General features: G+C 40.5%; 1 protein-coding gene across 1 annotated transcript; it reads left to right on the top strand.

The window, feature by feature from the left end:
• Positions 1–5966: 5966 nt before the first annotated feature.
• On the top strand, positions 5967–23930 carry PITPNA (phosphatidylinositol transfer protein, alpha; the record flags this gene model as incomplete). Its single annotated transcript, XM_009710136.1, has 11 exons — positions 5967–5997; positions 6146–6176; positions 12794–12939; positions 13543–13634; positions 17437–17444; positions 18361–18435; positions 18814–18897; positions 20266–20343; positions 21280–21390; positions 23019–23141; positions 23883–23930. Coding segments are annotated over 11 exons (827 nt in total), but the record flags the coding sequence as incomplete, so codon positions are not given.
• Positions 23931–27461: the final 3531 nt, after the last annotated feature.

Genomic DNA, 27461 nt, shown 5'->3' with positions numbered 1-27461 from the left:
TAGTCACATCGCTTTTTGTGGTCTTTCGTTCAGGTGCTTTATGCTTGCTGATGTGGTATGCTCTTTTGGACCGGCGTGCTTTGGATAGGTGTTTTTGAGCTATGCATACTACTGCACATATTTATTTCTTGAATTCTTGAGGTTAACTTAAGTTAAGTGCATTCTTATGTTAAGTGCATTCTATCATTTTAAATTTCTTTTGACTGATGGAAGAGGCTTTTTTTTTCCTTTTTCTTTTTTTCTTCCCCTTATAGAGGATAGCTGTGATCCCAATGATAAAGTGGGTTTTCAGGTCTTCTCCTAGACACATTTACCTACATGATGGTGTCCTCTTTATAGCAGTTGCTTTGCCAGATCATGGACCATGATGTGGATTTAAATATTAAAACTATGTTGAGGGTTGTACTGATCCTTGTGGTTGTCTTTAAACTTGATGAACTTATTTTTTTTTTCACCAATCCTTAAACCCTTGCTATTTTTATCCAACAATAGGAGTGCAGAATTTAAGAGCAGCAGCGGAGCTGGTCTTTGTAACATAGAGACACGATTACCTTCTGCTGTGTTAAACTGGATAGCAAACAGAAACCGGGGCTAAGTGCTTAGTTTCAGGTGCATGAAAAGATAATTAACTACTTCTTCTATAACATCTGTTTTGTTGATATTTTCCCTATTAATTCAGTTGGTTAATGTACTTTTATAGCACCTGTCTGGTTTATTTCTATTCACATACATCTTTTTTTTTTATGCTTCTGCTTAGAATCTCTTGCCCTGTGCTGCAGTAAAGCTCACTTGCCAGTGAGCTATGCTACCTACAGGGCGTCTCGTAAAGATAGGAACATATGTACATTGAATTTTCAGATTTCTGAGAGTATGAAAAGTTCATTTTGATGAGCATCACTTCCAAAAGTCATTTTACCTGACATCATTTAGCTCACCAAATCAACATATCTACCGGTCTTTCACACGGCCTGTTTCAGAAACAAAATGTGAAGTGTTAATTTTAAGACTAAAGGTTAAAAGACCAGAATTACTGAATTTGTTTCTTCTTACAGGCTTCCATTTGTATTTTCAGAAGGGTCACCAAACCTTTAAGTCTTGTCATTAACTATGTTGTTCTGTTTCTTTTCTTCCCTTCTTTGTGTCTTTATTAAGACATATGTGGCTCTAAGGACAGTCAAGGTTGCTGCTGTACTTTAGACATGGGCATTTATTTTTGACTTCTTGGGATTCCCAACTAGCTCTAACAGTTGCACGTTCTGAGTTGTGTCACTGTTTTGGTTCTGGTATAAATCTTCCTTGATGTTGTATGTCAAAGATGCCCCTTGTACATGCTGTTTGAGATGTTTTTCTGACTAAATCTCATGTTCCAGGAAGCAGTTGTTTAAGGCATATAGAAACTACTTGTTTTGGTGTGACCTGGCTACTTGAGGTACTTTGCTATTATTGTTTGATTAGTTCTGGTTGCCCCAACACTGCATACAGGTGCCTTACTGCCTACATAGTGTAGGTGGTAAAAATATAAGTGAGCTGTAACTCCATGTCATCTGAGCAGATTATTCTTCCATCTCTGTGACCCCTTGCCACATCTTCCCTACTAAATCAAATGAGTGTTATTATGTGCTCCATAGGTATTTTAGGAGACGTTACAGAAATAGAGCAATATAACAAAAACCTGATGTCACATCTTTTATTGTCAGACAATCTGTATCGTCTTTTCTGTACGGCTTCTTGTACTGATGGTTATGCAGTGATAGCTTTAATGTTTTCATTTCATGTCCTATCAGACTTTCAGACTTATCTTTCATTTCTACCTATCCATGCTACGGACAAGCTGCATAGGTTTTGTTCATTTGTTTGATTGTATTTTTTTGGTTTCAGGATTTATAAATGCTGGTTGAGGTCTTGCTTGCTCTCCTTATTTTGATTTAAACTGCATCGGAAGACCTTGAGGAGAATCAGAGTGTAGAGACTCACTTCCCTTTCCTGTGAAGTGACAATGATGACACTGACCTTCTCTGCAGCTGTACTTCCCTTTGCTGTCATTTGAGGCAGATTTTAACCTAGGAGAGATCTTGAATGTTCTTCATCATTTTCAGGCCTTTGATATGGCAGGCAACCACATTGTATAATTTCTCATAAGTTGATCAAGTCCTGCCCCATAGTTAGGAGACTCTGTTCCCGTTGCTGCTCCTGTGAAACTTTTCCTCTGGATCCTCTTGAGTAGTCTTCATTCCTCCTTCTTTATCACTTGACTACCTGTAAGTGTTAGTCATCCCCCGCATTCTTCGTTTGCTAGGCTAAACGAATTGTAAACTATTTAACTTCTTTCTGTTTCTCTGTTCATGAACATTGAACTCTAAGGTAATATTCAGATCTAGTGTCTTCCAGTTTCCTAAATGGAATTTCATTAGCTTACATCAATCTTTTTACGCCAGGTTTTCTAAAGAAAAATATTTGAACTCCCTTCCAAAGCCATTGCTTCTTCACTGTTTCTTGGTCTTTTGCCTGTACTTATCATCCTATCCCTCTTTTCGTTCTTACTGCAGTTTTATCCAGTCAACTAACTTAAAGTCATGCGTGATGGCATGGTCTACCTGTGGAAATCCATTTCCTTTTTTTGGTTCTGCCTTATGTAAGGAACACCATACTGAATTGGACCAAGGGTCCTCTTCCATCTTACCTTCTAGCAAATATTTCAAGAAACAATATATAAATAGTGAGCGGAAAGATTGTTGTTCGGTATATCCTACCAGCAAGTGGCACACAGACTTCCATGAATTGATCAAATCCCATTTTGAAATTGCTTGTACTTCTTGTGTTTGGCAAGGAATCTCATAACTTAAGTATGCATGATGTAAAGAAGTGCACTTGATTGGTCTTAGATTTGTTGCCTAATGATTTTTGTTCTTTCCTGAGTTGTTCTGTTGTAAGATATAGTCATTGTTCCTTCTCCATTCACTTTTTCACAGCATTCATGACTCTCTAATGCTTTACCGTATCTTCACTCTTTAGCTGTTTTTCCTTCCAACCTGAAAAGCCTAATCTAACTACTTTCTTCTCGCATAGAAGCTTTTTCCTATTTCTGATCATCTTTTTTTGCCTTCTTTCACTTGTTCTGTATCCTCTTTGAGATGAGGTGACCAGAATGAGATGCAATATTCAAGATGTTGATGCATGAGAGATTATAGTGGCATAACTGTCTCTTTTTTTTCTGTGTATGTATGTGTGGTGTTCCAGTTTCTGATGCTGTGTTTACTTTTGAACTGCCGCTGAGCTGATGTTTCCAGATGCTTTTCCATAAGGACACCAAGATATTTGTTGGTGATAGCTAATTTGGGGCTCATTAACCCCACGTGTTTGGGGAAAACGAGTGCCTACAGTGCATTATTCTGCTTTTATTGACACTGAACTTTATCTGCAGTTCTCAGTAGCTCTTTCTGCAGTATTTTGCAGCCAGCATAAAATGTTGCTGTCATCAGTAATCTTGCATAATCTGTAAACTTTTGCCCCTCTTACAGTTTGTTCTTGTGGCATCTTGCTGGTGACATTCCTTTAGTGTAGAAAAAAAAAATAATTGATTTTCACCAGTATTGCTTTTTAAAAATCAGTTTATAAATAAAGAAGACTTTTTCCTCATCCCATTATATGGTAGTTTCTTTAAGAGTGATTCCCAAAGAATTGGGAATTCTTCCACTCACGGTAGTCATATCCATTTCATATCTGTATCTTGCTTTGGTTCCTTGTTTCAACATCATCCTTACTGAAAGCAGAGGTCAAATACAAATCTAGTTTTGGAGATCGATATCTCCATCATCTTTGAAAGGTCATGGAAAACAGAAGAGGTGCCTGAGAACTGGAGGAAAGCCGATGTCATTCCAACAGGAATTCTTCCACTCACGGTAGTCATATCCATTTCATATCTGTATCTTGCTTTGGTTCCTTGTTTCAACATCATCCTTACTGAAAGCAGAGGTCAAATACAAATCTAGTTTTGGAGATCGATATCTCCATCATCTTTGAAAGGTCATGGAAAACAGAAGAGGTGCCTGAGAACTGGAGGAAAGCCGATGTCATTCCAACATTCAAAAAGGGCACGAAGGAGGACCCAGGAAACTACAGGCCAGTCAGCTTCACCTCCATCCCTGGAAAAGTGATGGAGCAGCTCATTCTGGATGTCATCTCTAAGCAAGTGGAGGAAAAGAAAGTTATCAGGAGTAGTTAATGTGGATTCACTAAGGGGAAGTCATGCTTGACCAACCTGATAGCCTTCTATGATGGCATGACTGGCTGGGTAGATGGAGGGAGAGCAGCGGATGTTGTCCACCTTGACTTCAGCAAGGCTTTTGACACTGTCTCCCATAACATCCTCATAGGTAAGCTCAGGAAGTGTGGGTTGGATGAGTGGACAATGAGGTGGATTGAGAACTGGCTGAATGGCAGAGCTCAGAGGGTCGTGATCAGCGGTGCGGAGTCTGGTTGGAGGCCTGTAGCTGGTGGTGTTCGCCAGGGGTTAGTTCTGGATCTGGTCGTGTTTAACCTATTCATCAGTGACCTGGATGAAGGGATGGAGTGTACCCTCAGTAAGTTTGCTGATACAAAACTGGGAGGAGTGGCTGATACACCACAAGGCTGCGCTGCCATGCAGTGAAACCTGGACAGGGTGGAGAGCTGGGCGGAGAGGAACCTGATGAAGTTCAACAAAGGCAAATGTAGGATCCTGCACCTAGGGAGGAATAACCCCATATACCAGTACAGGCTGGGGGTTGATGTGCTGGAGAGCAGCCCGGCAGAGAAGGACCTGGGAGTCCTGGGTGACAACAAGTTGCCCATGAGCCAGCAATGTGCCCTTGTGGCCAAGAAGGCCAATGGTATCTTGGGGTGCATGAGGAAGAGTGTGGCCAGCAGGTCGAGGGCAGTTCTCCTCCCCCTCACCTCTGCCCTGATGAGGCCACGTCTGAAGTTCTGTATCCAGTTCTGGGCTCCCCAGTTCAAGAAAGACAAGGAACTACTGGAGAGAGTCCAGTGGAGGGCAACGATGATGATGAGGGGATGGAGCATCTCCATGATGAGGAAAGGCTGAGGGAACTGGGTCTGTTCAACCTCGAGAAGAGAAGGCTGAGCCCGGATCTTATCAATGCCTACAAATACTTTAAGGGCCAGTGTCAAGAGGATGGAGCCAGACTCTTTTCAGTGGTTGGTGCCCAGCGACAGGATAAGGGGCAGCGGGCACGAACTGAAACACAGGAAGTTCCATCTGAATACGAAGAAAAATCCTTTAGTTTGAGGGTGACAGAGATATTCAAAACCTCCACGAATGTGTTCCTGTGCAGCCTGCTCTAGGTGAACTTGCTTTGGCTGGGGGGGGTTGGACTAGATGATATGCAGAAGTCCCTTCTAACCTTGACCATTCTGTGACTCTGTGATAATATTTTTAAAAGCCTTAACATGCATGCATTTTTATCAGCTTTAAATTTACTGTTATTCTTGTCCTTTTCAAAAAATCTCACTGTGAGTTCTGGCAGTTTTTGCTCAGTAGTCCAGTCAGTTGATTCTAAGAGGCATTCAGGAAACCACAATGTGGAAAAAAAAAAAAAAAAAAAAAAAAAAAGTGGCTCGGATGGAAATGGCAACACCTTCCTTTGCAGTCAGCTCGGAGAAAGCCTTCCATATAGTTCTCCATTTAGTGTTGTTTCCTGCGGGATAGGACGTATAAGCAAATCGTGCAATGCCTTGTGACTATCACAGTTCTCTGCAAAATTACTGAAGCACATAGCAACGCTCTACAACAACTTGACGAGAAATAAGATGTGACTGTTGAAAGGATGTAGCGAGAAGGAACGTGCAACTGTTTTGATGCAGTGTAGATTTGTAGGCTGGTAAGGTATTACCAGTAAGGGTCTATGAGAATTATACAGTTTTAATATAGGATTGCAATTATGCTCTATCATGTATTGATTCTCTTTCAGGCTATTATATAAATAGTCTTGGGACTAAAGAGTAAGTGTGAAGGATGCTGGCACTAGGTGGATGCTGGAATACTGGGGGGAGAGGAGAGCTGTGTAGCCATTGCTGTGAGGAATGTGTCATGTAAATTTTGCAGCTGCAGGGGTGTTTGTTAACTTTCTGTTTCTGTATTCCCTTTCAGCCGCGTTATCCTGCCTGTGTCTGTAGAGGAGGTAAGTCCTTTTCTTGCTTCCTTTCTTTAGCATTGTAAATAAACTTGTGATCAAAGCAGTTTGTATGAACAAAAACTGGAAAATGCAAGAGAAGTCTGTCTTCAGGAGCCATGTAAGCTGTTATTCATTCACCACCATTTTGACCAAGTAATTTCTTTAGGCCTGAGGGTACTGATTATCTCTCATATAAAGTACTTTCAGATATGTTGATTACAGATCTTGACTTGTCAGACTGTTCTAAAGTGCAGTTTCCTTTTAATTAACACTATTGTTCTTTTTTCTATTTTTTTAACGTGAAGAGGAAGCTTTAGTACAAATTTAAATCACCCTTTAAACTATGTTTTGTTGGAACTCTTTTGTGTTAAACTCTTGGACAAAGACCAACAATTTCTTCTGATTTATGAGGCTGGTGGTATAGCAAAAGGAAGATTATCTGTATCTTTCCTAGGACTCTTTAAGACCTGTCTTCTCTAGCTTTTACAGGAAGAAAACGTTGGTTTTGTTTAGGTAAAGCTCTAATTGAGAGAAGAACTGCAGTTTATAATGGACATGGTGATTTTGATCACCAAACTGGCTGTGGAATAGCTGTGCAGAGTCTGTGGCTGATTCCCTGCTGTTTTCTCTAAGAGTTACAGCTTGCCTTTCCTTCCTCCCTTCTGCATTGAACACCACTCTTGCAGAGAATCTGGCCATATAAATGTTTTCATTTTTTTAGTGTTCATAGTAGCAAGGTAGATGAGAAATTGAAATGGCTGAGTCACCAAGTCTATAGCACTTCTGTAGTAGATTCCTTCTCCCCAATCTTTTTTTTTTTTTCTTGTGATCCTTGGCTGTAAGCCTTGGGTTTGTGAACCCTGATCAAGGGCTTGTTCTCTTAGGGAGGGATGTGATAACAGTACTCTTGTTCATTTTTCTATCCCCTGAATATGGCAGCTACTGTGGCGTAGAAAGTGGTGAGCTGGATCATGGCAGCACTGTTTTAAGCATATCCCGTTTATAACTCTCTACTCTTTTGACAGAACACAGTTTAGAAGTTGATATAGTGTATTCGTGCAGCCATGAGGCTGGCTAGTAAAAGAAAAGCAATGTCTAAACTGAGTTCCTTTCTCCTGTGGATCAGTCTGCTGTGACAGGTATCACATGCTGATGGAAAGCCTAGACCTCTGATCAGAGGGTCGTTTTAGGTCTATGTTCTATGTTGGTGCAAGAATGAAGCTCTTAATGCCAAAAGTGTGTCCGTTGCTTACTCCGTACCTGTAGCTTATATGCTTTCTGCATGAATCTCTTTCAAGCCGTTTTAACAGAAGTCCAACTAAAGTATTAGAGTAGATATGTTTGGATCTTTTATTGTGCCTGAGTGCTACTTGTGTGGGGAAGGGCTTGACAAAGAAAGGACTAATATGATAAACTTTATCAAGTAAGCAAAGGATGCAAACTTGCAAATTAGAGAAAGCTATGGGTAAATGGTAAGGTACTCCAGAGCTCAATAAACAGAAGACCTTTGCCTGAATAACAGGAGCCCTGCCTAATAGTGATATGACTCCTAGGTATGAAGCCAGGTAAAGAGAAAGTCAAAGCATCAGTATACAGATTGTGTCTTTGAGGGGGGTTAGACTGGATGGAACCCAGCACAGGGTTTTTCTGAGTTCTCTGATACTGGGATTAACCCTCATCCAGTTAAAGCGAGTCCCTCACTGTGCTCTTTTCCCTCCCTGGCTGGCTGTTCAGTGCCAGGCATGTTTGAGCCTTGTGCGTAGGCTGCCTGTATGGAAAACTGATGTTTTGGGCGATATGTAAATCTGTCAGTCTCTAGCAACCTCCTTGTCTGAGGATGCCTTGGGGTCATCTGTTTCAGAAGGTGTATTCCTCTCCTCTGGATCGGAGGAGTTCCAAAGACTTGAGTAACCCACTGAAAAGTCTATAAAGTGAAGAGCAAATGAAGGTCATTAGAAGAGAAGCAACAAAAATACTATAGAGAACACCTTAGTGTGCTTGGATTGTGGGTAGACCACCAACTTGACCAAACTTAATTTCTCTCCAAACTTACATATTGTCACCATGTCTCCTGAGTGATGCCCCTTTTCAAGGTCTGGTGGTTCTCATGTGATAGGCCAGATTTCAAGAACCAGTTCCCTAAATGGAAAGAGTTCTAAAATTCACTTAGCTTTGCATGCGTACTTATGTGATACGGTAGTTTTAAAGGTATGCTTAAGAAGAAAGGTTATTTCCAGTATTGACTCAAAGGGTGACTACTGCTTTGGATTGGTGTATTGCTTCATCCCCCTTCCTGTGTGGAAAGATGCTGACGCATCTGTGCATCACTTCGTGCTCGGCTGCTGTCTGTACTACAAAACAGCTGTTAAAGCTTCATTGCTTTCAAGGATTTCCTTGTGCACAAAACTCTTAAATAGGGCTCTAGACGTGTTGTGGCTCTTGACTGTGTAGCTGCTCATTAAGCATCTCTGGCTAGCAAAAGTCTTCTGATTTCACTTCAATATGGGTAATTTTGCTTGAAAGACTTAAGAGTTCACACCTTCTGCATGCAAATTGTTGCCAAAAGTCTGATGCCAGTGCATAAGATAGAGAATGAAATTAATTATGACTTTGAGGCATTGTAATAGGGCTGAGGGAGTGTAGTTCTGTGATCTGCCAGGGATTCTGTGTTCAGTCCCCTCACCCCTAGTAAATGGAACTTAACCAATAGTGAGGAATTCAAGAGAAAACTAGTGATCAGGAAGGCATTGGGGAGATGTGACTTAATGAATAAAGAGATCAATGCTGAATAATTAGCCAAGTAATTGGTAAGATGGGAACAAAACGGTGGAAGGAAGCCCTGGTGATGACTAAAACTTGAAGGCTGGGGTGTAGGAGTTAGACTGTAGCAGACTGTCTCCTACTAGGAAACTCTGCCAAAATGTGGTCCTGCTGAAGTGCAAGCTGCAAACTGCACTCCTGTGTTGTTTTACATGTTTTCACACTGCAGGGAGCAAAAAGAAAAAAACCTTGTTGTATCTTAGGTGCCAACCTTTACTCTTGTATTGTGACCAACATCACATTGCACAGTGCCAACTTTGAGGGTGTGGACTTGAGTGACTGTGTGGGTGTCTTGCCAGCTGCCACTTTGAAATGCTGGTATGGATTAGAGCTCTGTGTACACATTCTGTGCTGCCTCTTTGTTCCTCTCACATGGGAAGGAGCTTGCCAAACACAAAGGACTCTTATTTATTAATTGTGTTCAAAGCTGCTTTCAGGAAAATAACTGTTCTTGAAGATGGCTGCATTGAGATCATAGAATCGTTTAGGTTGGAAAGGACCTTTAAGATCATTGAGTCCAACCGTAAACCTAGCACGGCCAAGTCCATCACTAAACCATGTCCCTAAGCATCACATCTACAGTCTTTTAAATACCTCCAGGGATGGAGACTTCACTGGGCAGCCTGTTCCAATGCTTGACAACCCTTTTGGTGAAGAAATTCTTCCTAAGATCCAATCTAAACCTCCCCTGGTGCAACTTGAGGCTGTTTGCTCTTGTCCTATCTCTTGTTACTTGGGAGAAGAGACCGACCCCCACCTGGTTACAACCTCCTCTCAGGTCATTGTAGAGAGCGATCAGGTCTCCCCTCAACCTCCTTTTCTCCAGGCTAAACACCCCCAGCTCCCTCAGCCGCTCCCCATCAGACTTGTGCTCCAGACCCCTCACCACCTTTGTTGCCCTTCTCTGGACTTTCTCCAGCACCTCAATGTGAGGCCTTTCTTTCAGGTCTTCTGAATACCAGCTGTATAAGATGTGTTGTGACACAGATAAAGAGGGGTGACTTCTTGCAGAAGAGAAGAAGGGTTTTTGGAGCTGTCAGGTCTGCAAGGATAGGTCTGTCTGACACTTTGGGCTTCATGGAGCCAGAATCTGTTTTTCTGTTAACTTTTGCAGGCAGATGCTGTGGGATTTGTTCATTGGGACAGTTTTATTTGGGCCTTTTCCTCTTTTATCAATGCGATTAAAGGATCAGAAATAACAGGGAAGATTAAATGGTGAAGATGCGAAACCTAAGGGCTTATCCTCTTAGCGTCTGAACTTTGACCCATGTATTTAAAAGAGAGAAGGAATGAATGAGGGACTGTTACTAAGAGGAATTAGTTTGTGCCTCTGGAGATCTGTCCTGAGACTTGCTGCAAAGCAGTCAAAGCCATTCAGTCCTCCCTCTAATGCTGTAGTTGCCAAACTCATGGCACCCTTCTCTATGGGTGTACATGTGGTTCTTACTCTACTAAATCGACTTGCTTCTAAGATTTCACAACTCTCATGTTTTGCTCTTCTGGAGGGAGGTGAGTATTCTGCTTTGTATGGGTTGTCTGTAGGGAGTCATAAGGAAAGCAATGTAGTGTATGAAATGTCAGAAGGCGGAGAGTTGTATTGCAGCCCAACATCCAGACTGAAACCCAATCTGCTGGTGACAGTGCAGGAACTGCCCAGCGGAGTGAGGGGTCCTTGTGTAACCTGGGCCAGTACCTTCTGGGGAGATCCAGCAGAGCTGTTGCTCTTAGCTCAAAAATGGTCTGGTGTGCTTTTTGCCCTGCCCCAGATTAACTGAGGCCAGGACATGTAGCTTTATTAGTTTGGCTTGCCACCTACTACTCTTCCAATAGGAATAAATGTTTTCTTGGTCTTTGTTAGCACCAGGTGGTACAAAACACCATAGAGCTTGGGTACTGTTTTTATTTTGCATGCTCTGACAACAAAATTTAACCACTGTAGAAATCTTTCTTCATTACTGAAGTTGTACCAGCCCAGTGAAGTATTTCTGGGTTGTCAACTCTGAGCAGTATTCCACTTTTCCAGCCTGGGTTTCAGTATAGGGAGTGGTAAGTGCTATTACTGATTCTGATGCACAGCCTTATCCTGGGGAAAAGGAAGAAGGCGTAAACGGTGTTCTGTTGCTTTCTGGGTGGTGGTTTTTTTTTTTTCTTTTTCAGTCATTGCACTTTTGATGCCTAACACTTTGTGGATTATCCTTTCAGACCGCCTGTCTGTACTGCCTTTGGCAACAGTGACTGGTTTTGCTCTCTTTCAGTTCTGAAGACTTAAGTCTGTTCAGTTTGAACACTTCTTTTTGACTTAGTGCTTTAGCTTCTTCATCCTCAAACCTTATCGGCTTGTCTAACTTTGTCTCAGACACCTGTGTGAATTTTCTTCGTTTGATGATGGTTTTTTTGGAGCTCTGCATCCCTTTTTTCGCTACCAAAAGCAAGAGTGTATTAGGATTTACATCTTCTGCAGAGAATAATGTTCTCTTTTGCTCATATTCTTGATTTTTTTCCTCTATTTTTCCCTGTGAAACATTTGGGCGTGGTTCTTATGAAAGAGATTGTATAGTATCAAGTAGTTTGAGTGATTCCTGGGAAATAATGATGCCAAGTGAGTGTCTGTAAGAGACTGAAAAATGATCTTAAGGTAAGAATTTTACTGCATGTTGAAATTCTGTGCTCTCCCTGTTAGTGATTTAGTGCTTGTGGCTAAGAGGAAGTGTGATACAGAAAACTCCACAGCCCAAAACAAAGATAATAGGAAAAATAATAGGGGGAGCAGTGGCAGCATGGGTCTACTGGTCATCTGGGACAGTAGTTGGTTCAGTTATTTCATTAGATAAAGTTTTTAGAATGGATTTAGTTACGTGGAAGTAAAACATTATTTGGGGGTGGATAAAGGCAGTTGAGAAGGAAGAAAAGGCTTGGTTGTAGAGGACCTGACAGAACAGAGTTTGAAGTACGTTCAGAAGGGAAGTGCATGTTCGCTGAAGAGAAATGACCTCATCTGATCATAGTGTCAATTTTGGCAAGAGGGATTTAAGCATGTTAGTAGGCTTTGTCATAAGGGCCAAGAAGGGTAATTTCAGTATATTCAGCCTTAAGTGGGAGCAGCATTTCATTGGAAGGCTCACTGGTGCAAATACCCTCTTTGCTTGAAGCTTCTTATTTAGTTGTTTTGAACTGCACTTGGGGGATGTTCATCTTTGACTCTAATGGCCTCCTAAGTTGTGCACATCTAACAAGTATGTTTCTCAGAGCACTTAAATTAGGTGGTGCAAGTACCCGTTATCTTCTGTCTGTCTTCTGCAGTTCTTCACCACTTTCCCTCCTGCCCCCCATTTTCTCAAAAAACTTCACATGAAGCTCTTTAGGACTCTTCTGGATAAAGTACTGTATACTTATTAATTTAGGACTGGCAGTCCGTTATTCTCCATTTGACCTGAACAAGTGGGACACCTGTATGCCAAAAAAAGTGAAAAACTATGGATTTTGCTACAGTATGCCAGAGGTCATGTGTGTTTTCTTTAAATGTTGTCCTGATGCTCCTTTAATCTGTTTTACTTTCTCCTGATTGGACCTTGAGCTTTCAGGGTTAAAGGTAACTATGCTATTGGCAGTGCTTTTCTCCTACCTACCTCTCAAGCTTTCTACATCAAAGTGAAATTAAATGAGCTGCTTATCTGGATGCGCAAGTTGATGTCCTTTTCTCTGCCTTCTCCCCAGATAATAAATTTATCCTTGGCAGCTTCTGGTAAAGTTATTACTTCTGCTAAATTATAGCTATCACAAGAATGTGTCTTTAACTTCTTTAGTATCAAGTGGGACAGCTGTATTCTGTGGCAGAAGCCAGTAAAAATGAAACTGGCGGAGGTGAAGGAGTAGAGGTCCTGGTGAATGAACCCTACGAAAGAGATGGAGAGCGTGGGCAGTACACACACAAGATCTACCACTTACAGAGGTATGTGAAACATTTTATTCCCAGAGTTCCTTGGTTCCAGGTTCCTTGGGCAAGAGGAACTGGAGGAAGATGCCATAGGGTTGCAGTGACTGTGTGAATCACAGATTATGTAAAGGCTGAAAGACATGGAGGTAAGACAGGAATATAACAGCAGCTGGCACGTGGTACAGCTGGAAGTGAGCATCACTGGTACACCTATCCACCCTTGTAAGCGTGGCTGTTGTCTCAAGAGAATCTGCCTCTGAGCTTTTCAAAGCAAATACAATCCTGTTACCCAGTATTTTCATACTTGAATTTGGCTAAAGAGCAAAACGCCTCCTAGATTTCAACCTGTTTTCAGCCTCTTTCCCCCCCGCCTCTTCTTTCTTTCTTTCCTTTCATTATGTAAAGAAGGTTTAGATTAACATGTCCAATTCAGCAGTCCCTGGAAATCATTGTACTGGGGATGGGGAGAACCCCACCAATTACCCCAGTGTGCATATATGCAAGTCTCTGGTGTCTGCGTTTCAGGTGATGTTCCGCCTGTCTCAGAGTGTCTGAGCCATAGCTCTCATTACGTGTAGTTCTTATCAATGCCTTTCTTCCCATTTCCAAATTCTGCAGCAAAGTGCCAACATTTGTGAGAATGCTGGCCCCTGAAGGAGCTCTGAATATACATGAAAAAGCATGGAATGCCTATCCCTACTGCAGAACTGGTGAGTGTGTGGGGAAGGACTGTGGATTGCTAGCTTTTTGCTTTCCTTGGGGGGAGGGAAGGATAGCGGAGATAAGGAAGGAGGCAACCAGTAAGGAAGCTGTTTCAGCTCTTAAATCTTGGATTTCTGTTCTCTAAGCCCTTTCTGTGGTCAGAAAAAGAAAAATATAGTGCTGTGGAGTTAAAAGAAATGCCCCTGTCTGATGTCCTGCTAATGAATGACAGTGGAAAAGAACAGATCAAGAAACAAATGTTAGAACAGATGTGCGACACTAGCAAAATGAATATATAAGAGATGATTTTATGTACTCAAGTGCAGCATAGCCTGGTGGGAAAAACAATGGAAGATGCAAGAGGGAAACAGGGAAGACCTTAATTGTCTCTTGCTTAGTGCAGTTTGATGGGAGCAAGTGTTGTGCAATTGGTATTTGCTCAGTTGCAGGATCTGAGGTTAGTGAAGGTTGAACAGGTAATGCTGCAGTTGCTTCTGGCTTGGGAGCTTGATGCAGATACCCAAATCTCATCCAACAAGCGTAAAGCAAATCCGTCTCCAGAGTCTGGGGTGAGGCTGTGGAAGCTGTGCAAAGTGGTGAAATAATGTCAAACTAATTTTCTACAGGAGTGTTTAGTATCTTATTTACTCACTAAAGTTATCAGCCACAATGTTTAACCACAACTATTTTTCTGGTCTTTGTTGTTGTAGGAACTGCAAATTTGACTTCGCCTCCAAATTTACGTAGTATTTTTGGCTGTGTTTTATGCTGTCTCTATCTCTGAAGGATAGATATTCTGCTATCTGATAGTGGTACAGTTGCTATGGGAACTGTAAACTTGAAAATTCCAACTGTTCTTGAAACTCAATTTAGAAAAATCTATTTTTCAACAATTTGCTTAAGAGAATTTTAAATGAAGTTTTTTGAAAGAAGGAAAAAGCTTTGCGGTGAGGGAGGATAACATTACTTCGGTATGTGAAATTACATGCAGCAGGCTAGTGGAATGGATATTTCAAATACAAAATTCAGATACTGCCATCATCAACTGCAGAATAAGTTTTTAATGTGTCACATAATTCAAGATGCTGAAACAAAGTTATTTACAACCTATCTTTCTCATTTTTATGCAGTTTTCTTGCTGCATATTACTTAAATTAGCTAGTAAATGTCTACTTTATGTCTATGTTAAGTACACTGAACTGGTTTAAATGCAAACAGTTCTTTCATTAATTCTTTAAATTATGAAAACAGATCTGACTAAGGTGCCTCCAGTAGGTTTTGTTAGGCATAATGCCTAGCTATATCTTCCTCCTTTTCTTTTTCTTTTTCACCAATTTCTGAAACAAAGGTATGGAGTTAACTTTGTTTTGTCACTCTTAGGGGCTTATCCTTCAGTTACACAGTGCTAAAATTCACTTAAGTGTAAAAAATGTGATACTAAAATCAAGTACAAGACTTTCCAACACAGTCGAATAAATTTCAGATTTTGGTATGCTAGAAATGATAACATAGCAAAAAAAAAAAAAATCCTCAACTGTAATAAACACCAATATAATATGAGATAGAAAGTGCTTTGTTGTAGGGGTTGGAGCAGAAGGCAGTTTTTATGCGGAGGCTGACAAATCTGTTTAGAGAATCTGCCAGCCTGTAGTGAGTCAAGAAAAGCTCAGAAAAGTTGCTGAAACCTTCACTTGCTAGTGTTGGGCAGGAAGGAAGAACCCATGTATGTGGTGCAGGCTGCCTTGTGCGTTATCATTTTACTTTGGGACACGCTCGGGTGTTTTGGTCCTATGTGAGAAGACTTGGTTGGCCTCAAGTAAATCTTTGTGCAGTGTAAAATGCTGTGCTGGCTTATACCAAATGATGTGGCTTTCAGCCCTCTCACTAGAGTTTGAAATTTAAAAGCCAGGGACACGGTAAAAACTAAACCTGGTTTGACTGGGTAGGAGTTAGTGGTACTTCTGCCTGTGCCCTCCTGTACCAAGGTGATATTAGTGTGCTGCTCTCTGGAGCACTGCTTACTTGCACGTCAGTTATTACACAGAGCTTTTTTAATTTGAATAAAGCAGTACTCTTAGTTAATTGTGCCTCATGGTATTTTTTTTTAATTATACAAGATCATCCTTCTTACATTTCCCTATATCTCCTCTGAAAAGCTCAGTTATTACTTTAATATGCATATTATATACCATTATCAAAGATGTACTGCAGATTGAAGGAATTTAAATGGCTAGCTTATAACTTTGTGCGATTCTGCCCACTTGTTTGTGCTCTAATATGTTGGTTTTATGTATTTTGAATGGAAGCCTTGCTTAGCTCCTTTGAGAGTACGAACTGTAAATGAGATTATTGTTGTATCCATTTACAAATTCTGCAGTAAAAATGAAATGAGGATTGCCTAATAGTTAAAACTGTGGGGTGGTGCCAGGGAGAACAGTATTCTTGGTTCTTTTCTGCAGTCTGACTTAAATATTAATGTTGCTTAAATGTTTTTAGAAAAGAAATTTGATGTGTGTTCCACACTGTGAGTGTCAGCATGGCCTGTGGCCAAATGTCAAGAAATTGAGAAGTTATAACTGCAGCTGAAATGTGTAGGAGTTGATGCTGTAACACCGCAAGTGCAGGCCCTAATTTGTTGCAAGCTGAGCATCTAAGTTTTAATGGACATTTGTAAGAGAGATTAATTTGCTTGCTTTACAAATGAGGAGTCTTCCCCACAGAGAAGAAATTAGGAAGGTGAAGGAACCTGTTTTAAGGCAGCTGCATAGTCATGGCGCATAGTTGTGGGAAGGCTCTGGTTTATAGTTACTGCTGGTGTATTCAGTATTTTGTTTGGACTCGCAGGAAAAAAAAAATCTCTTCTTGCAGAAATAATGAAATGTTCTTCGAGATGAAGTTCAGCCTTTTAAAAATTAGCCTCAGCTGTGCTTGCTTGTCCTCTCCCTCCACCCCAACATGTCAGTCTAGATAATTAGCCTTCTATAAATTGCTGTAAAAAGCAATTTTCAAATTGTTCAGGGTCTAGAACAGTCCAAGGCCCAGCAGTAGGCAATTAAGGTAGCTGGATGTGTGTGATAGGTGATACGGGATGGTGCTGTCTACAGGATGTTGGGTTGGAAACTCACAAATTGTAACAGTACCTTTAAAACAAAATTGCTTCTCCGTGAAGCCCTCATGTTAAACTTCAGAACAAACCAGCAAAGTTCACCTCTAGCTTCAGACACCCTTACTCTTGAGTAGAATTGCTAACATACTCTGATGGCTCAGGTAGAACAGATACTGCCTGTTACAGGATCTTTAATTGCTTTTCTGTGTTGAATAATTGAGCCTTACTATCCAGGGAATTTAGTTACCATGAGCAGTAGAGATGCAGAAGGTCTGGTTACTGCATGCAGAAGTGATGAGGTCTGCTCCGGCCTGAAATCCAGCATGCGTTTGCTTCAGAACTATGGAGAGGTTTCTTATCTGCAAGCTGAGAAAGGATTGGTAAAATGCTGTCAGCTGAACATGCTTATTCCATCTTCTCATCCAGCTGGCTGGAGTCCAGAGAGCAGAAGTGCCAGTACATAATTAATTGCTGCTCCTCTGGGTTTCTCCAAGTCTGAGAATTTCCAGAGGAGAAGAGGGGGGAAAGTTAGCTGGTTTTTATTGACTTCTGGGTTTTTTTCCTCAGTAGTATCAGCAGCCCAGTGGGAAGCTGAAGTTGTCCCTGATTTGCTGATAGTGGGAGGAGGGCGATGGTTGCTGTACGTTTTTTTTTCACTAAAGTACTGTATCTCTCTCTTTTCATGTATTGATTTCTCGGACCAGTTATTACAGTAAGTATTGTTTTTACTGATGATCTATGGAAGCGTATGTGAAATGAAGCATTCTGGGTATAAGAAGCTCTTCAGCCTGAGCTGAAGACATTTTAGCATTTGTCACTGTAAGATCATGTAGATTAAACCCCCTTACCAACTGTGGCATATCCACGAACACTTTGTAACTAGGACAGAGATCTTTCTTTACTGCAGCAATGCTCAGCTTTACAAATGGGAATGTACCACTGCCTAGATGAACTGATTAAAAGAAAGTTAGCTCATACCATTATGTCCCTTTGAGTAATCTGTCTTCTGAATTTGATATTTCCTTTTTATATGCTGAGTGTTTCACTGGCTTCTGCTTTTGTTTCTACTCCCTTGAGGGAGGATAAGGTTACCTTTGGAAGTCCTTTTCTGCTCACACTAATAATGAGAAATGGAAAGTTTTTGGCTTACTTGGCAGAACTGAGCTTCTTGTCTCTTCCCTTTCCAGTGTCAAAAGCTCTCAACGCATCAGTTTAATATTGTTCTTCGTTTGAAGAGTTGCATCCAAATATGTACTCAGTGCTAGATCAATAGTGTCTTTGAAAAGATGATTTCTGCCTAGTTAACTTATGTTACCCCTTCTAAACTCTATTTAGAGTGGCAGATACTGTCCTTTAAAGAAAAAGCTATTTATAAACTCCAAGTGTTTCACTAAAACAATGGAACATATGTTTTTTCAGTGAACTTGTGATTTGTTTGATCTTATGCATTTGGCGATCAAACAATTTTGCTAAAAGCTATTATGTGTTTACAGATAATTGAGAAGTTCCCTAAGTCAAGCCCCAATCAAGTTATAATTCTTTCAGTTGACTTTCCTAATGCTTATCTAGCTAATAAGAAGACAAGTTACATATCCAAAGAATAACAAGAAGCTTTATTTTGATGACAGAATGAGTATATGAAGGATGACTTCCTGATCAAAATTGAAACCTGGCATAAATCAGATCTTGGAACACAAGAGAATGTAAGTACTTGTGTCATGTAGTTTATTCCTCTTTTTAATGTCACAATGCTGCTTTCTGTGCTAGATTAGAGAATCACTGCGTGGAACTGTCTATTCGCTGCGTTCCTGGATTTGACATGCTTATCGGACTAGCAAGGCAGAGGCTCCCTCCTGTTGGCTTCTCATATATGCTGAATAAAATTGTCCCCCAAACGCTTGTTCTGTGTGAGCACCTTTGCTTCTTTAGAAGATCTCGTATTGTGTGTTTACCATGGTGTCCTCCCTGTATGTGGAAGGGGAACACTGGGTCTCTGCATCTCCATCTGGTTTTTTAACGATCTTAGAATGGGAGTGTTCTGTAGTTGAATCGGTTACATTAGTCTCATACTTTCACTGCAGGTTCATAAACTGGAGCCAGATGTATGGAAGAATGTAGAAGCTATTTATATAGACATTGCTGATCGGAGTCAAGTACTTCCCAAGGTATGGTAGGTGGCTAAGAGCTCCCTAATGTGGGAGGCCTTGTGCTAAAAGAAGGATAATGTAAAAACTCTGTTCCCAGGGATGGGCACAGGTAACAGGACAAATGAGAGGATGGAAAGAGGAGGAAGGGCATTCCTTAAAAGTGTTTAAGCAAGCTATAGGAGGAGCTCTTTTAAAAGCTGTGTCAATACGATCTGTAAAATGTGTTGCTTAGCTGTTCAGTGCATGTACCAGTGTATATATGTAGTTCTACGGGACTGCAGCTGATTATAATGCTTGAATAGCAAGAAATGGCACTGCCCTTTCCATACAGGATCTTCTTTAAACTGTCTCCTTTTTGAAACTGACCCGTGGCTTCACAAGTGTATCTTGAAATCACGTAGCTAATACTTTGTTCTAAGAATCACTGCAGTTACTGTAAGAAACTAAGGGATGTTTCTGTACTGTTCTGGAAAAAACCCAACTATATAAAAATGGAAAGTTGTTAGAGTTTCCCCACTTGGCATTTCTGATACCATTCAAATACAGCTAATTTACCTGTTCTCAAACTTGGCTTTGGGCTTTAAACCAGAACTAGTACTTATTTTAGCTTTTCTTTCCAATAAAAGGTGAATTCGTAGAATGTGAGTAGCATCTGATTCTGATAGGTTAGGCAGGTACTAAGCTATATCTGCAAATACAAACTACTCTGAATTAAATGCCGTCAGAAAGCACGGAGAATTCACCTGGAACAGAAGACTCCCGAAGAAGATGGTACCAATTGATCACTTTTGACACTAAGATTTGAGTTTGTTTTCATTTCATTTGAATTTGGAGTAGGAGTAGAGTACACACCCAAGTCATAATCCAAGATGCAGGAGGGGAATGCTGTAAATTATTTCCTTTGCAATAGAGAGCATAACTGATACCTCTTTCTTTTTGATGGTACTGTGAGTTTGACTGTACTTGTCTTCTAGGATGCAGTACGTGAGCATCACACTGATACAGTGCTGTGAAAAATACTAGATGCTACAGCTCCAGAGAGCATAACTATTTTCTGCAGCAGCAGTGTTTAGCTCCCAAAGAACGAGTGGTTACAGGAAACCTGTCCTGAGGGTTTACAGATCTTCTGATAGTCTTACCTCAAAGGAGTTCTTACAAAGGTCGTATCAGTCTGTTACCACTTCTTCACATAGGTCTAGGACACAGCATAGGGGGCAGAAATATGTTTCCTGCAAGAGCGTCTGACCTAATGTTGAAGTCTGAAAACAGTAGTTCTTGAGAAGGCAGTTAGAGGTTAGTCTTTGCCCACAAGAAAAATAAATCCTTTGTGACAGTGAGCAGCTGGGTAACAGTAGGATAATTTAATTTTGTGTGTCTGTCCAATAGGATTACAAGGCAGAAGAAGATCCAGCAAAATTTAAGTCTGTCAAGACTGGACGTGGACCTCTGGGTCCCAACTGGAAGGTATGTATTGCATGAGTTCAGGACCTGTATCAGCTTGCATGACTGAAGTATAGATACTGGGGCTTGGCGCCAAAGATACATATGTAAAACATTGGATTTACTTCTGTAGAAGGAAGCACAGGAATCAGCTGGTGATCTGTTCTGAAGTTAAAGGAAATGAAAGAGTTTGGTACAAATAGATAGAATGAGATCCAAGAAATCGCCAGAGCTCTCTGGTGTTCAGCCCAAGGGTTCACCCAAGAGAATTCAAGGACAAAATAGCTGATTTTTGAGCAGCAGTGTTTAACCTTCAAGTTAAATCCTTGGAACCTGAAGACTCTAGAAGTGCAAATATGATACCAGTCTTCAGAAGGGACCCTGAATGGTATCTGGGCAACTGTGGTTATGCAAGTCTGATCTCTGGCAGGCAAACTCAGTAGAAGCTGAGGTTGATACGCTTGGGAAGAGTGGATATGGCTCCTGTAAAAGAAAGTGGGAAAGTCCACCCTACAAACCTTGTGGAGTTTTCTTTAAGGCTTGGTAATTACGTGGATGTCTTGGATGATATAATCTATTTAAAAAATGATTTAGATAGGGACTTTGTCAAAAGACTTAAGGAAACTAAGTAACTTTGGCATAACAGTGAAGATAGTGAAAGATATAAATTTGATGGAAGAAAAAATGGAGAACAGAGGAGAGGAGGGAATGGTCCATCCTCAAAATGGAGGGAAGGCTACCTGTGGAGGAAAGTAGTCTGTTTTCATCATGCACTTAAATACTCTGGAGAAGGGGTGAGCAAAGATATGACAAAACTTGTCAATGAAATATAGGCAAGGTGTAAGGATGCAAGAAGATTGTGAGGAATTGCGGAAAGACTTCATAGTTATCACTGCAGGAGCTGCTTTCCTAAAGACATTTGACCTGAGTCCTGATGTGAATATCTTTGTGTCTTTGCAGAAGGAGCTGGGGAAACAGACAGATTGTCCATACATGTGTGCTTACAAACTGGTAACAGTCAAGTTCAAGTGGTGGGGTCTGCAAAATAAAGTTGAGAACTTTATACAGAAGGTAAGTGAGCTCTTTGATGGGGAGAGATGTGGAAATGAGGCATGTTTCATCTCCTATCTGCTTTAGCACCTTGGCTTCTAATAGTATATCCTGCCTGGAGATACTAACTTGAAACCCGGTCCTGTCACATGAGGCAATAAACACAGTCAAGGCCTCTGCCTGATATACTGCAATCCGTTAAAGTTGGATTTGATTTGCTGCTAACATAAGGGCAGGGCTGTATTGTTCTGTGAATTGGCTATTGTACTGTTTTCGCTCTAACGTATGAAGGTAAACTGTCTGGTTTGCATTGTTTAATAGATCGGCCTGAGAACCGCGGTCATTTGGTAGTTGATTTGTGAATGATGAGTTGATGCATATATACTAGGGTTATTTTGGTCAGGGGCAAGACATGTTTTTGTGGGGAGATAGCTACAGCTTTGGTTACCTGATCCTAATCAGCTGAGGATCTTTCTAGCAAGTCCTAGAGCTGTAGTCATGTTTTCCTTGCCTAGTCTGCTGCTTGAAAAACCTGTGTTAAAAAATAAGCAGATGGTGGGAAACTTCATTAACTTAAAACATGACTAATTGGTATCATGAAAAGAGCTTTTTCTGTGACAGAGTTCATAACCCATGAACTGCAGCAGGATGCTAGATCTGGGAGTCAGTATGTGCAATTTTCCAGGCATGCCATGTTCATAAAATGGATCATGAAGACTTCTCAGTGGTTAATATTGACAAACTACTGTGCTGCTTCTGCAAAAGCAATTCTCTGGTGATACAACCTAAAGAGGACTCTAAGGAGGAATGACCATGCTGCTGCAGGATTTCAAATACCTGTAACAAAAGCCCTGAACAAAGCAGTGTCTTGAATCCCTTTCCCTTGGAGTATCTCTTCAGCTACACATTTGTGTCAAAGTAGACAAGCTGCTTTTGATGAGAGGAGGTTATCAGATGTGAAACCATAATTGGTAAAACTGAAGTGTCCTTCCTTAATGAGAACTTGCCAACAGGCATTGTATACCCCTGTCTAATATAATGATTTTGTCTAGCTTATCTCCTATAAAATAGAAATAAATTGCTCCTAACTTGAAGTAGCTTGTGCACGTTAGTTACCTCTGCTGAAAGGTGGAAAACAAGTTTGGGCTTTTTTTAGATCACTGCAAAAGAAAAAGCAAGATAGGTGTATGTCAACCTTTTATACTCGCTAAGCTCCAGTTTTTAGCAAATCAAGAATTATTTTAAAAATACTTTTATTCTGTTTCTCCTTTTTTCTGCACCTTCAGGCGAACTATCATGCTCTAAGTAAACCCAACCTGGAGCACTTTATTCAGTCAGAACAATACTGTCAAATCAAAGGAAATTACTAAAGCATTCATTAATTCTTTCAATGCACTATGCAGGCTGCAGTCTAGGCTTGGGAAAAAAAAAAAGCATTTCTCTGGGGATTCAAGGCTCTAGATATTCTGTTAAAAGAATAAAATTTAGCTAGCTCCAGTTTCCAATTGTGGCAGTTATGTATAAAGGTGGGCGAGGGAGCTGGTTCTTCTGTGTACACATCTCTGAAAATTGTTATGATCCAGTTAGATCCATGTTAATTGCCCTATGAGTAAGCTTGCTTGTATGTTTTATTCCTCCTCCTTTTGCAGCAAGAAAAGCGTCTCTTCACAAACTTCCATCGGCAGCTCTTTTGCTGGCTTGATAAGTGGGTTGATCTGACTATGGAGGACATTCGTAGGATGGAGGAGGAGACCAAGAGACAGCTGGATGAGGTCAGTGGAAAAGCAGGGCAGGTGTGGGTTGTGTGAGAAACTGTTTGTATCCAATACAGTAGAGAGAGGAAAGACTGCTGCATTGTCATAGCATAGTGTGTATTGTCCTCCTGCTATTTAGGTCACGCTGCTTGTGGTTTGAATGATTGGCTATGACTCCATTGCGCTGGCATCTCCTTCTAATCATTATGGACTACTTCTGTTTGTTGTTGAGCCACTAAATGTATTGAACCACAGGTAATGAGGTTATGAGTGGCAATGATTCGTTCACTGTTTTAATATCTTTTATTAGCTTTTACCCAAAGCTTGAGTGGTCATTTTTGTCCTCATTAGTTTCCAAAAACCAGCTCAGTAAAAGGATTTTTAGCTCTAAGTATTATAAGCAGGTAGTGGGGGTATGTAACAGGGTTCTGACTATGAGAAACACAAATTTGGTAATAATGAATACATTGTTCCATGATTTGTGCCATGTACTGCACCTCTCTCTTCCTTCATGTCTCAGGATATTTCATTATAGTTTCGTGTACACTCTGCTCTTTGGATAATGGTTCCTGATCCCTAGCAGACCTGCAGCTTAACTAAAAATGGTGCCTGCATGTGTGTATTCACAAACACTGATTTGGGATGCTCAGATATGATCAGTGTCTTACTTAAAGGAGGTAGCTTAACATGTTCCATACCAATAAATTTTGAGAGAACATCATGTGAGAATCAGTACTTGAATAGTGTTTCCTCTTTCAGATGAGAGAAAAAGATCCAGTGAAAGGAATGACGGCTGCAGATGACTAACATGACTTCTTCCTTGTGCACTGTAGGTATCAAGAGAGTTTGACAAAACTCTGTATTGTTCTATTTAGGAAAAAAATTACATTTGGATAAGAAATGATCCTGTTCATAGCTTCTGGCAGACAAATCTGTGGTATTAATTGTTTTTATAGTGAACCTGTTTCACTGACAGGTTGACGAGTGAGTTTACAGTCTTGTTTCAGAACTATTCTAAAGAAATGTCTGTGAAAAGTGTAAGAAAAATGTGTTAGAACATTTTGTAGACTTTACTGCTATTCTTATTTCTGTAATGCATGTGTTACTTTCTATGACTTGCAGAGAAGCTTTTGTCAGTCCTGAAAGAGAAAGTTGGACGTGCAAATACTTAGAATAGATTCAGAAATTGAAAATTCCTTGCAAATATGCTTGGAATGTATTTCTTGTATTGTTTGTTAACAGTATTTACTAATGGGCCAAGACCTGGAGCAACACTTGCACGTTACAGGAGAAGCAGCAATGACAATTTTAAAACTTTTGACTTGTTTTTCATCTGTTTCATTACGAGTATGTTAACTTGGCAGAGGAAGGACTGTCATACTGGAGAGCATATATGAATTTGCTTTTGTTGGCCAAATCCCTAGGCCGTATTCTAAACAGCATGCTGGATGCTAACGTGTAAGCAGTGCTGAGAATGTTGAACCTTATTCTGTTAAATTGTGTAATCAGTTTGGGGTTTGGTTTTGGTGAATTTTTTCTTAGACACCTTACAAAAATGTGGTATAGTATGAGGGAAGTAAGGCGGCAACAAGAAAGAAGAGATTGTCTGTTTATGTAGAGAAGTCCAATTTACCAGCCACCACTCTTCTAGAACAATAAAATGCCATCTTAGCTATCCTTGGAAAGAATGGGGTGGGACAGAGCCACAGCCTTATCAAGGACTGACTGTGTACCTCTGCGCTCTGTTATCTGCCGGTTTGGTGGTAAGTGGGGAACACAAGGTGAGAGAGTGTCTGAAGTGGTGTCTTCTGATAGATACATTCTAATTTTTTAATGCAGCTTAAACCTTTTTACTTTCCTTGCCAATCATGTTTACTCTAGGTCTCAGAGAAATGAGTTGGTGGTCCTCTCAATTGTATTGTAGCCTCTGGACTTGTTAGATTGTTTAAATTGCAATTTCTATTTGTCATTTTTAGGCTGTGTTGGAAATTCTGCTCTGGATTAGTGGTGAAATGTAATGATGCAGTGGTGTATTGCATTGTCTGCACTGGTGACAGTGTGTCTCACATTTGATTACTGAAGGTTGAGTCTGACACTTCTTTTGGCACACTGCTATTCCGAAGTGGTTCTAAAATGTTTTCCTGTTATCTCTTTATTTTAGTTTGCAAGACAGTCGTCAGGAAGGCCCAGGGAATCCACACTCTTGACTGATGGACCATCTCTGGATCAAGCCTTTCTATATCCAATCGGCAGGCGATTTTAAATCTCCCATAGCTAATTCTAGATGCCCCTTAATATTGTGAGCAAATAGACCGTCTCTGGTACTAAGCACTCCGATGTTAGCACGTACACGAAGGAGGTAGCTCCTTGGAGACGTGTGACTTAGAGATCGCTGTATTTACGACTCCTCCCTCCTTTTTTTTCATTGTGTTCAAACCAATTTCCATGTGGCCCTGTTTGATTTCCAAGTGACATTTTTAGCTAAAATAGTCTTGTGATGTGGTGACTTAGATTTTTCTTTTTATTATTTTTTTTTCCAAGTGGGATAAACTGCTACCTTTGTTCCTGCCCAGCCCTTCACCATTCTTTGAATGTCTGTTTGGAGAGGGAAACTGTCGGTATTTTAGAGTGCAAAACTGTTCCACAAAATGCTATGCTCTTACCCTTGCTCCCAGGGTAAGAAATTTAATGGCATGAAATCTGAATACATAATCAGGAGCAGCCAGATATAGTTCTTGGTCTGCCATGAATCGTGATGTGTGGCTTCTGCACGGCATTACTTTGTTCTGTCTTAGCATACATGAATTAAAGACTGTACAGAAGCTGCATTCAGCGTCCCCATGCTAGGACCTTCAGCCCATAACTGTTGAGTTTCAATTTAGTGGTATCATGGTCCCTTTGGTCCATGTAGCTATGTTGGCCTTCAGCTGTGTGTGTCAGTCGTACAAAATGATTACGAAAAGTTGCTCGACATATGTTGCAACTTCCTGGTTCCTTATTTACTAAGACTTCCCATAACTTGCAAAGCTAAAATTATTTAGACTAATAGTAATAGTATGATTTTCCCTGGACAAATTCGGCTGTAGCAAAAGCTGGCGTACAAGTAAAGTCTTGGTATCTGATTATATCCAGGTGCTTGGGTTGGTGGTTCTGCTCAGCAATAATATTCTTCCCATTGCAAGACTGACTAAAATATCTCCTTTCATGTTATAAAAAAGCAACTTATAAAGACCTGTGGTTATTTTCTAGGATATCTGTCAGTTATTATAAATCACAAAGGATACTGTTAAACAGTGTAAAGAGCTCTGGTTATTTAATGAACTCATATACTTACTGTAACTATCCTTATGTTGATATCAGCTTTAGACAATCAAATAAGCAGAACAGAATCAAAGAACTGCTGCTTTATTAAATACATATGAGAAAAAAAAAATTTCTTTGCTTTTGCCTAAGGCCCAATATTTGAATTTTCTTTTTTTTTTTTTTCTATTAGTGATTACTTTATTTTCCACTTCTGTATTTGGCGGCACTAACACAAAATACTGAATGCCAAACACAGTCGTGGGTGTATCACCACTTTTGAGGAGTCTTCTTGGCATTCTGTAATACACAGACTCCTTCAGCCCTTCGCATTTTTTTTCAGGAGATCCTGAGATGATCCCATGCCAATGCTGAACAAGTATGTGCTGGGATCTGAACTGTTTTCAGCGCGAGGGAAGACGAGGCATGCTCTGGAGGGAGAGGATGGCGTTTGGTTTCTGGGGAGGGGGCAGTTTATCCCTTTATTTTTAGTTTGTTATTTTGCCTTACTCATGTCTAAGTGCAATAAGCTCTGAATTGTACCAGTAACTCTGGCAGGCTCTTCTCAGTGACCTCAGACGGTTTGGTGGGGTGGGGGTGGGGTTTGAGGGATTTTTAGCAATCTTGCCAGGCAGAAGTAAAACAAATTTATTGTAAAATAGGTGAAGAAACTAAATTTTAATCTGTGAGGCTATTTGGGACCAGGATGTTTTGTGGCATCTTCTATATCTGTTCAAGAAGTATTATAGGAGTGTAGGCCCCAGTTGTAGTTCTTTCAGTTTAAAGTATTTTTAACTGAGAATTTATGCACTGACTTCTGTTCATGTTTGTCGGTTACGTTTTGAGGGATTCTTACACTTGAGGACAACCTGAGAATACACATAGCACACTTGTTCTTTCAATTTGTGTTATCCAAGAGGCTTTCTATCCGATGACACTAATCGCTATGGAAGCAGATTGTAACATTCCACCATGCAATCCTTTTTTGATCCTCTGATTTCAGAGTAAGAGCTTTTACACAAAGCTTTCCTGATTAGT

This window comes from Cariama cristata, unplaced genomic scaffold (genome assembly GCF_000690535.1).
Source record: "Cariama cristata isolate BGI_N322 unplaced genomic scaffold, ASM69053v1 scaffold1441, whole genome shotgun sequence".
NCBI lineage: Eukaryota > Metazoa > Chordata > Aves > Cariamiformes > Cariamidae > Cariama > Cariama cristata.
This window is presented reverse-complemented; position numbering and strand designations above follow the sequence as displayed.